The following is a 10,941-nucleotide window of genomic DNA, read 5'->3' on the forward strand; positions in this document are numbered from 1 at the left end:
ATTTCTTTGTATATCAATATGTAGTTTGGTTTGGTATTTTATTGTATATATCTGTAATGTTTATTTGATTTAGTTTGTTTTGTAACTTCATTTTGATTGAAAATTAAAGTAGAAGATTGCTAAATCCCCATGGCCAGACGCAATATACCCGCAGGATGCTGTAGAAAGTGTAAGAGAGCTGGGGCAGTAGCTATGATCTTCGAATCCTCTTTGGCTGCAAGGGAGGTGCTGGAGGATTGGAGAACGGTAGTAGGAAGAATCCTGGGAATTTATAATCCGGTGAGTTTAACGTTAGTGGTGTGCAAACTAATGAAGAGGATTCTTAAGTATGGGATCTTATGAGTATTTGGAGAAGTCCCGTCTACTCCAGAATAGTCAGCATGGATTTTGAAGGGAAGGTCATATGTCAAGAGTCTAATTTAAGTTTTTTGAAGAGGTAACAAAAGAAATTGATGAAGGTAGGGTTGGTAGATGTGGTCTACATGGATTTTACTAAGGCATTTAACAAGGTCCCCCATGAGAGAATTGTTCAGAAAGTCATGAGACAAGGGTTCAGTGGAACCTTGGCTGTGTTGATTTTTTTAAAAATTGGCTTGCAGGAAGAAATCCGACTAGTCGTGAACAGAACGAGGTCGGTGAGTAGTGGAGTGCCGCAGGGATCTGTTCTGGGACCCTTGCTTTTTGTGAATTTTATAACTGTCCTGGATAAAGAGGTGGATGGATGGGTCAGTAAGTTTGCAGATGACATGAAGGTTGGAGAAGCTGTGGATGAAGTTGAAGGTTACAGAAGGATATAGAGAGGATGAGAGATGGGTGGAAACGTGGCAGATGGAGTTCAATCCGGATAAGTGTGAGGTGGTGCATTTTGGAAGGACAAACCAGAAGGCTGAGTGCAGGGTTAATGGTGGGTTACTTAAGAGTGTGAATGAACAGAGGGACCTTGGGGTTCAAATCCATACATCCCTTAAGGTCGCCGTGCAGGTTGATAGGATAGTTAAGAAGGCCTATGGGATGCTGGGCTTCATTAATAAAGAGGATTGAGTTCAAAAATAGAGGTAATTTTGCAACTCTACAAATCTCTGGTATGACCACACTTAGAGTATTGTGTTCAGTTCTATTCACCTCATTATAGGAAGGATGATGAAGCTATGGAAAGGGTGCAGAGGAGATTTACCAGGATGTTGCCTGGATTGGCAGAGTGGGGACTTTGGAGTGTAGAAGGATGTGAGGAGACTTGATGGAGGTCGACAAGATTATGAGAGGCATAGGTAGGGTGGGCAGCCAGCACCTGTCTTCCAGGGCAGGAATACCAAACACCAGAGGACATTTGTACAAACTGAAAGGAGGGAAGTTTAGGGGAGACATCAGGAGTAAGTTTTTTACATAGGGTTGTGGGGATCTGGAATGCCTTGCATGGGATGGTGGTGGAGGCTGAAACAGAGAGACTCTTAGACAGGCAAATGGATGGAGGTAAAGTGGAGGGTTACAGAATAAGAAAGGTTTAGTTTTTCTTTTGGAATATATGGGTTGGCACAACATCGAGGGCTGAAGGGCCTGTACTGTGCTGTAGTGTTCTATGATATCAACCTAGAACATTAGATTTTTGGATACTAAGGGAATCAATGTGGTTAGTTAGCAAAGTAGGGCTGAGGTAAAAGATCAAACACAAACATTGAATAGTGGAGAAAGTATTTGGGTATACAGCACGGTAACAGGCCCTTCTAGTCCACAAGTCTGTGCTACCCAGTTACACCAAATTCACCTAAACCTCTGATCTGGCAGGAAGCTGATGTCAGGCCACTAGGTGTTTCTGATACGAATGCACGCGCAGATTGCCGTTGCTCTCTCTCTTTCCCCAGCAACGGCCATCTGTGCATGTTTTCCAAATTGGAGGCTCTGGATAGGGGTGAGGGGGTGTTGCAACAGTATCCATACCTGTACGGTGTCTCCACTGCTACTGGCAGGCCAAAGTCCCCAATGTTTTACTAACTACTGACACAGGATTTTTGAGCGTGAGTTAAGGTTAGGTCGTGTTGGGACATGTTTGGTTTTTGGAATTGCGGATAAAGGGATAAGTGCCTGTATCTGCCTTTTCATTTGCTGCAAATGATTTCCCAGCACCTTCTGCCAGTATACCCATCTATTCTACCCTGACTTCCAGATCCAAAAGGTTTCTGCAGATCCAAAAGAAACAAATTCTTTCATCATTTTAATCTTTAATTTTCTTCCATTGAATCCAATTTGAGATCCTAGATACATAAACACATTGCTAGACAATGTACAATCAAAGAGTAAAATGACTTGGTAAATGTACATCTGTACAGGGACATGCCTTTGTTTAGCTTTGAGGCCTTTCTGAATGCTATCCCTCACTGTTTTGTACAGGGTATAAATATCCCAGAGAAAAGTTGGTACTGGTTGCCCACTGATCATGAGGAACATGACGACCAGGATGAACTGAATATTATGAAGCTTGAAACAGTATGGCAATTTTTTTTACCATCTCTTTCTTCATCTTTGTACTAAACTATTGGGAGAATATGTTTACTCTTGACAACAAGATGATGATAATGAGAGTTTATTGTCCTACACACAAGTGCGATGTGCAGATGTACTGACATTCTTGCCTGCTGCAGCCACACAGGTGCTTAAAATACTCTAACAACTAATAAGTATTGAATGATCTCAAGAGAAAAAAGATGATAAATATAAATGGATAGATAAATATTAAGTTGTAGTCAGTACAAAATGAAATATTACAATAGTTCAGACAGATCTTTGGTGTAATATTAGGGTTAGGACAGTATGAAGAGTCTCAAGGCCTCATGGCTGTTCTTGAACCAAGAGACACCCAACTTCAGCTTTTTGTACCTTCTGCATGAAGCTAGCAGCAAGAAAAGATTATGACCAGGGTTAGAGCGATCCTTTATGATGCTTGCTGCTTTCAAGAGGCAACAGCTCAGGTAGATGTCTTCATTGGATGGGAAGTCAATACCTGTGATGGTATTGTAGCCTTCTACGTTGAAGGGCATTCAAGTTTCCAAACCAGGCCATGATGCAACCAGTCAGTAGACTTTCCACAGATATGTGGATGCCCAGAATATTAATCTTCTAAACACCTTCACTGCTGTCCCACCAATGAAGACAAATGCATGGTCCCTTGGCATCCCTCCTTAAAGTTCACAATAAGCTCCTTAGTCTTGCTAATATTGAGAGGAAGATTGTAGTTCTGGCACCACCCAACCAGATTTTCAGTGTCCCTCCTATATTGTGACTTCTCACGACCTGGCCAACAGCTGTGTTGTCATCAGAAATGTGTAGGTGGTGTTGGAGCCCAATGTGGCGAAGCAATTATGTGCAACGACAGTTAGAGTAGAGCACACAGCCTTGAGGTGCTCCCAGTACAGATGATCGGCGACGAAGGCGTGATGTGGCCAATCCGCACTGACTGACTGGGATCAGCCAATGTGGAAATCAAGTTAGAGTCCCAGTTACCTAAGTTTTGCTGGTGTGGTAGCATTAAATGTTGAACAACAGCTTGATGTAGGTGTTCTTGTGGTCCAGGTGATCTAATCATAGGGCCTGGAATTACTCTCCTCACTAACGAACATGCATCATCAGGTTCATTCAGATTATCCAGTTGTTGATGAGTGAATGTAGCAGGTGAATTTAAAAACCAGGCTCTTTTGTTTTCAGATGGAGGAAGAGCTGCAGTCAGTGACTGACTATCTCAGGAAGAACTATTTCTACTGTATTTGGTGTGCAATTTCCTATGAAGGTAAAAAAAAAATACTTTGCTGTTGTTGAGAAGGTTATAGATAAGTGTCTGTTTTGTTCCTGTGCTGAAGTAGCACTTTGTCTGTTTTTTTATGCTTTAACAATAATAAAATCTAGTTACAGGAAGTGCCTTGCATCCACTGAAGGCCTGGTACCATCTCAGACATTAACGAAAATGTGCCCGAGATAATTTTACAAATACCCCAAAGCATTTGACACAAAAAATGCTGGAGAAAATCAGCGTTCTTTATGTAGCAAAGATAAAGATCCATTACCAATGTTTCCACCTTGAGCCCTTTGTCAAGGTTTGAGCAAAAAGCAGGCAGGGGCTTGAATAAAAAGGTGGGGAAAGAGCACAGGCCCACAGGCAGGAGGTCACAGATGGATATGTGTGAGAGGCAGAAGAGAAAAAAGCTGAGGTGATAGGGAGAGGGGACAGCTCCACAAATGAAGAGGGAAGGGGGCAGAGAGCCAGAGGAAGGGCTGGGGAAGTGAAGGAGACCAGGGAGTGGCCCAACAGAAACCAGAGAAGTTGATATCTGCTATCTGGTTGGAGAGTGCCCAGTTGGAACATTAGGCGCTCCAATTTGCTGGTGGCCTCCATTTGGCAGTAGATGAGGCCATGGACAGACCTGTTGGTGTGGAATTGAAATGGTTGGCCACTGGGAGATCCTTGCCATTGCTGTGGAGAGAGCGAAAGTGCTCAATGAAATAACCTCCCAGTCTGTCCAGTCTCTCGATGTGAAGAAGCCCACAACATTTTTGTGAGACAGAAGTTGTCAGCAGAGCCTTGTTGATCAGGATTTGTTAACAGAAGGTTGGAAGCTTCACAGAAAGGGGGTAGGTGGATTTGGTACATCTGATCTCAGTTGGAACTTGATCTGACTTTCCAGCTCACCATATGTGCCACTTGTGAGTTGAAGTGTTTTCTATTATATGGCCCTCACCCCACCCTCAGCCATTACAGGCCATCCTGATCCTCAGCTTCCACCCTACTCATCTTGTCACTCACTCATTTTATAATCCTTAATGTATGGCATTCTCTCCTTTGCAAGGGTATCGCTGCACCTTTGGCATCCACCATTACTTTTAACAAGAAACCACTGCAGTTCATTTCTAAGGAGAGAGAACTGAAATTCAGAAAGGTTTGCCAATCAAGGATTGAGTAGTCATGCACGGTTAGGTTGGTGAATTATAAAAAATATACAGGCACTGCAAAAGGTGCCAAATGATACCAATATTGATATTGGCAGCAAGTGGTTATACTGATGGAACTGACTGCATCACTGTTTTGTGGTTAAAAACTTGGGTGATGCGATGGAGGAACTTTTGTTTGTGGGGGGGGTTCCAGATTAAAGTCGATAAGTATTCTTTAATAAACATATTGAACAAGTCAAAAGAAAGTTAGTTACTGAGAAATGTAGAATGTTTGAAGAATAGTAAGATGAACAGCGTGGATCTATTTAAGGAGGGACAGGATATAAACACTAAGGTTATTAAATGCACAAGGTTAAGGATAGATAATGATGGGGGTGGCAAGGTTAGCATCGCGGTTAGTTCAACGTTGTTTCAGCGCCAGCTATTGGGATCAGGGTTTAAACCCCATGCTGTCAGTAAGGAGTTTGTACATTCTCCCCATGTCTATACAGGTTTCCCCAAGGTGCTCCAGATTCTGCCCACCCTTCAAAAAATGTACCAGGGTTTTAGGTCATTAGATGTAATTGGGCAGCACGGGCTGTGGGCCAAAAGGTCCTATGACTACTGTATGTCTAAATTTAAAAAATATAAAAAGGGACACAAGGAAACACTTGTGGAGCATATACAATGTACTAATTGGCTTGTGTACTTGACATTTCTACATGGCTTTCAGCTGCCATTGCTCAGCTAACACAGTGCAACACTTGGCCTAACACTACCTGAATCTCCAAACTTCTGAATGTTGCAGTAATTTACCATGTTCATTGGGACCCACTTGACTCCAAATTCAGCCCTGAACAGTTGTACTCAGTGCATAGCAGATTACCCAACTGCAGCCTTCGAGTTTATCCTGTACATTCCGTTTGTCATTTGGTTTATACATTCAGGTTCTGTACATAGTAGGGTTAGCATTTCACGTTCATATGCAGAAGCATTCTCACTCAAATGTGGTGTGATTCATCCTTCCACTGTTTGAGGAGTTTCCCCACCAGTCTTAACTCCTCAGTGTCTAGTGGCAGAATCCTAGATTGTGGTCGTAAGGGATTGTATTTTCAGACAAAAAGGGTGATTTTCTCTATGTTCTGATAGATAAACCAACATTAAAAATAGCACGTTTCCTGCAAACCAATGCTTCAAAAGGACTTTATTAACTGCAAAGTTATTTCAGACATCTTCATGGTTGTGAAGGTTCCTGCAAAAATGCAAATCTTTCTTGATTTTTGAATTTTAGATGAGATGGACCTATCCAATAACTGTCCTGGAGATTGTGCTGCTGACCACTGCTGACTGACCTGACTGCAGCGGAGAACAGTAATGGCAGCCCTCCTATACTCTCCAAAACAAGCTTGGTGAAGCTGGAATGAACTGATGCATTCAGCATAAACCCACTTACAAAGCATGCAGTTCATCTCAACTTTGAGGATTGGTGGGAGCAGAGTCTATTATAGCTTCCATTTTTAAACCAGTTGCAGAAAGATGAGCTGTGTCAATCCAGCTATCTCTAATTTTTCCCAAGTTTCTAACTGTACCCATAGAATATTTTGCTTCTCTGATTAAGTATTTCATAGTATTTACTGATCCATGCAAGATCTTTATTTGCTTGTGAACTATGATATAGTGAGAGGTTTGGAAATAATGTAATTATTAACCTTCATCAAAGTTGACCTGTATTAAGGTCATTCAGAAACTCATTGTAAGTATTTTATTTCAGATTCTTGCCCAACAATCGTTCTTTCATCTTCATTATTAAAATGTAACATTCAAGTGAGTGTGAAACATGATCTTGACACAAGATTAATATTATAATGTTCTTTTTTTTCCCGACTCCACAGCGGTTTTAGGCTGGACATTTTCCACTGTTGTACAGCCATTTAATTTGTATTATAAAGAAAAACTTTTTGTCCTTACACCTTTTGCATCCTGATACTGAAGTTGAATAATAACAATGATAATCATGTAATATGACCACAATGCTGATTTCAATTTCCTATTTTCCAATAAATTACTCAAAATTACAAAACTGGCTGTAAACTACTTTTAGATATCCTGAAGTTGCAGAAGGTATTATTCCACTGTCTTTATTAACTTGCCAAGAGTAATTACCACATTCTGCAACCGATACTGAACTAAACAAAAACTTTTGCAATAAACGAGGGTGAAAGGTCACTGTGGATGAATGAGAATGTGAAGTGGAGGTTAAAGTCAGATCAATCATGAGAGTCTGATGGGCTAATAGAACACTACACACAAAACAGGCCGTTCATCCCTTCTAGTCTATGCTGAAACATCATTCCACGTCCCACTGACCTTCACCAATTCCATAACCCTCTAGAACTCTCCCATCCATGTATCTATCCAATTTATTCTTAAGAGTGAGCCTGCATTTACCAGATTAGATGGCAGCTCATTCCATACTCCTACCACTCTGAGTGGAGATGTTCCCCCTAATATTCTTCCTAAACCTTTCACCACTCACTCTAAAGCCATGTTGTATTTATCTCTCCTAATCTAAGTGGAAAGAGCCTACTCGCATTGACTCTGTCTATACCCCTCATAATTTTATAAACCTTTATCATTCTTTTACGCTGCAAGGAATGAAGTCCTAACCTGTTTAATCTTTCCCTGTAACTCAACTAAAGACCTGACAATATCCTAGTAAATCTTCTCTGCCCTCTTTCAATCTTATTGATATCCTTCCTGTAGTTTGGTGACCAGAACTACACAAAATACACCAAATTTGACCTCACCAATGTCTTATACAACCTCACCATAATGTCCCAGCTCCTATACTCAATACTTTGATTTATGAAGGCCAAGATGCCAAAAGCTTTCTTTACAACCCTAACAACCTGTGATGCCACTTTCAGGGAATTGTATATCTGCATTCCCAGATCCCTTTTGTTCCTTTGCACTCCTCAGTGCCCTACCATTTACTGTGTATGTCCTACCTTGGTTGGTCCTTCCAAAATGCAACACCTTACCTTCTGACATAAAATATTCAAATTCCTTCCAATTGTACCAGCAGCCCTGGATCCTTTTTTATTTCTGGTTTATCTCTGTGAATACAGGCATCTGGTGCTGCCTCTTTTTCCTTTTCCTTCAATGCAGAACAACTTGCTATCACGTGACCAGGTTTCTTATAGTAGTGACATAATGGATCCAAAGGTTTTCCTTTTCTTGCTTCCCTTCTTTACTCCTGGCAATATTTCCCCATTTATTTTCTAACTTATTTGGATAATCCAGATTACTATTTTGGAAAGGTCTATTGGGTACAAATCTAACCTTGTGAATTAAAGCATACTCATCTGTTAATTTAGCAGAATCCTACCAAGTCTCCACTCCCTTTTCATCTAAATATGTTTTAATGTCATTAGTAACACATCTTTTAATTTCCTCAACTAACATTGACTCTTTTTGTCTGTTATGGTCACCATTTATTTCTTTTGATGTGTAGCATTGGTCAAAGTGCACAGCTTTGTCATATGCAAAATCTGTATAAGAATGCGTCACCAATTTTCTAAAATTCTTGAACTTTTGTTTATAAGCTTCTCTGAACCAATTCATAAGCCTTAAGCACAGCTTCCTTTACAGTATCATAATTAGCGGCTTGTTGGATGGTAAGGGCAGAGCAGGTCTGCTGAACCTTCCCTTTTTTTTAACATTATGGAACATGAGGGACCAATGGTTTCTTGGCCATTTTAACTCAGCAACTTTCTCAAAATGCTGGAAATATTTAACAATGTCAGCCTCATTAAATGGAGGAACTAACCATTCGGAGAATGGGATACAGTTTTGGGGTCTTTATTTAAGAAAAGCTATGCTGGCATTGGAGAGGGTTCAGAGAAGATTTACAGAATGATTCCTGGAATGAAAGGATTAGCATATGAGGAACATTTGACAGCTCTTGGACTGTATTCCTTGGAGTTCAGAAGAATGAAGGGGGGCCTAATAGAAGCACTGAATGTTGAAAGGTCTGTACAGAGTAGTTGTGACAAAGTTGTTTCCCATGGTAAGGGAGTCCAGGTCAAGAGAACATGCCTTCAGGATCGAAGGGTGTCAATTTTAAACGGAGATGTGGATTAATTTCTTTAGCCAGAGAGTGGTAATTTGCTACCATGTGCGGGTGTATTTAAGGCAGAGATTGATAAGTATCTGAATTGTCATGGTATTAAAGGTTATAGGGAGAAGTCAGGGGAGTGGGGATGAGTGGAAGAATGGATCAGCTCATGATGGAATGGTAGAGCAAATTCAATGGGCTGAATGGCCCACTTCTGCTCCTATATCTTATGGTCTAAATCTAAGCAAAGAGAAATGGAGATAATACTGTGATAGATAAATTGGGGTAGGCTTTTTAATGCAGGTTGCATACAAACATTTCAAAAGAGAACTCATTTAAAATACTGGAGCTCTGCTCAAGATAGACAGGCAGGCTGCGAGTACCTTTGCAAAAGGTTTGGAGAGCGTCCAAGAGACTTCACTAATGGATTGTTGTTTTGAAAAGCAACAGATGAAAGAACTCTGAGGAGTAGGTTTGGAGCCGCAGGCTGTCTGGAAGTGCTGCTTGCTGTTCTAAGAGGGTCATGTGGTTTTGCAAGCAGAGACGGAGTCAAATGCTTTTCTCAGAGTGAGGGAGAGAGATCAGTTCTGCAGTTTTACAGTCAGCAGCAGCTGGGACTGGAACAGGACAAGCTGGAAAGCCTGTAGAAAAACCCCATTTGGAAGACTGGTTGTGAGTGCTTAGTTGAGCCTGGTCAAAGCCCTTGTGGTTCATACAAGAGGAGAGAACTGGATGTCTAATGTTTCACTTGAAATAAGGGAAACAAAAGGAACTCTGTGGTGACCTGAAAGAAAGAGGCTATCATCTGGAAAACCCTGATGGGGCAAATTTCTTTGGCAAGACACTGAAGTAGCTGATTAAAAGGAATCAGTTGTGGGTGTCTGAAAACCGATAAAGAACCTTACTGAATGGTAACCATTTATCTTTCAAGCACCAAGCCTGGTGAACTTTATTTATGTTAAATTCTGTGCACAGAATGGTGATTGTCTGTAACCAGGGAATTTGGAAGAAGTGAGATTGAACTGTGAACCGAAGAACTTTTCTTAAATCCACACACACACATTACATACACGTGCACTTAGAATTAGAAGGGGGTAATTTGGGTTAGTATAGAGTATAGTATAATTATAGAGTTAAGTTAAAGTTTGATTCTATTTTCATGTTTAAAGTTGATTAAAAATAACTTTTGTTTTGAAAGCCACTTGTCTTGGTGAATGTCTATTGCTTCTGGGTTTTGGGGTCCTTTGGGCTCGTAATATGTTTGTGTCCTCGTCCTTTCAGATTGAAAATTGGAGTTTTGGGATTTTAAACTTTATTGTAATTTATTAGTTTTTTTTTCCCCAAGCTAATTTAAAGCTTGTGTGTGGAAAAACAGCTGCAATGGACGTTGATACATTTTTGTCACAAGCATCACCTGCAGAGCAGGAGAAAAGATGAATTGATAGTTGTTTCTAAGGCATTAAAGTTGACTGAAGTCAAGCATTGGACGAGGAAAATACAAATACAGAGGATTATAGTGAAATATATAGGTGAGGGAAAATTTGTTGATAAAGACAGAAAATTTTCCAGAGGATAGATCTTTTGAATTGCAATTGGAGTTAGAGAAACTGAGGGTGGAAGAGGAAAGAGAGAAATGGAGGGAGTGGAGGCTGAAAAACAAGATACGAGTCTGAGGAAAGTGAAAATTTGAGAAAATATGAGTTAGAGGGAGCTGAAAAACAGAGGGAGGATGATAAAAGACAAAGAAAATATGACTTGGGAAAGGTGGTTTTGATTAGAGAAGTTAAAAATTGAGATGGAGGGAGATAAGAGAATTGAGGCTGTAACTCTGGGAAGTTGTTTTTGGCTAGTAGAGAGGTAAATCTAGTTCCTCCTTTTGATGAGGGAGATATCGATACATATTTTCAACT

The 10,941-nt window shown here is 40.6% G+C and overlaps 1 protein-coding gene across 1 annotated transcript in view; it reads left to right on the forward strand.

Annotated features, from left to right (window-relative positions):
* The window catches only part of gpatch11 (G patch domain containing 11), a 38,468-nt gene extending 28,240 nt beyond the window's left edge, over positions 1–10,228 (forward strand). Inside the window, exons 6-8 of the mRNA XM_069885128.1 lie at positions 2,386–2,481; positions 3,697–3,778; positions 6,206–10,228. Of these exons, the coding sequence (XP_069741229.1) occupies positions 2,386–2,481; positions 3,697–3,778; positions 6,206–6,261 (234 nt within the window). The 3' untranslated portion in view covers positions 6,262–10,228. The remainder of the gene's footprint in view (positions 1–2,385; positions 2,482–3,696; positions 3,779–6,205) is intronic.
* Positions 10,229–10,941: the final 713 nt, after the last annotated feature.

Source organism: Narcine bancroftii, chromosome 6 (genome assembly GCF_036971445.1).
Source record: "Narcine bancroftii isolate sNarBan1 chromosome 6, sNarBan1.hap1, whole genome shotgun sequence".
Taxonomy (NCBI): domain Eukaryota; kingdom Metazoa; phylum Chordata; class Chondrichthyes; order Torpediniformes; family Narcinidae; genus Narcine; species Narcine bancroftii.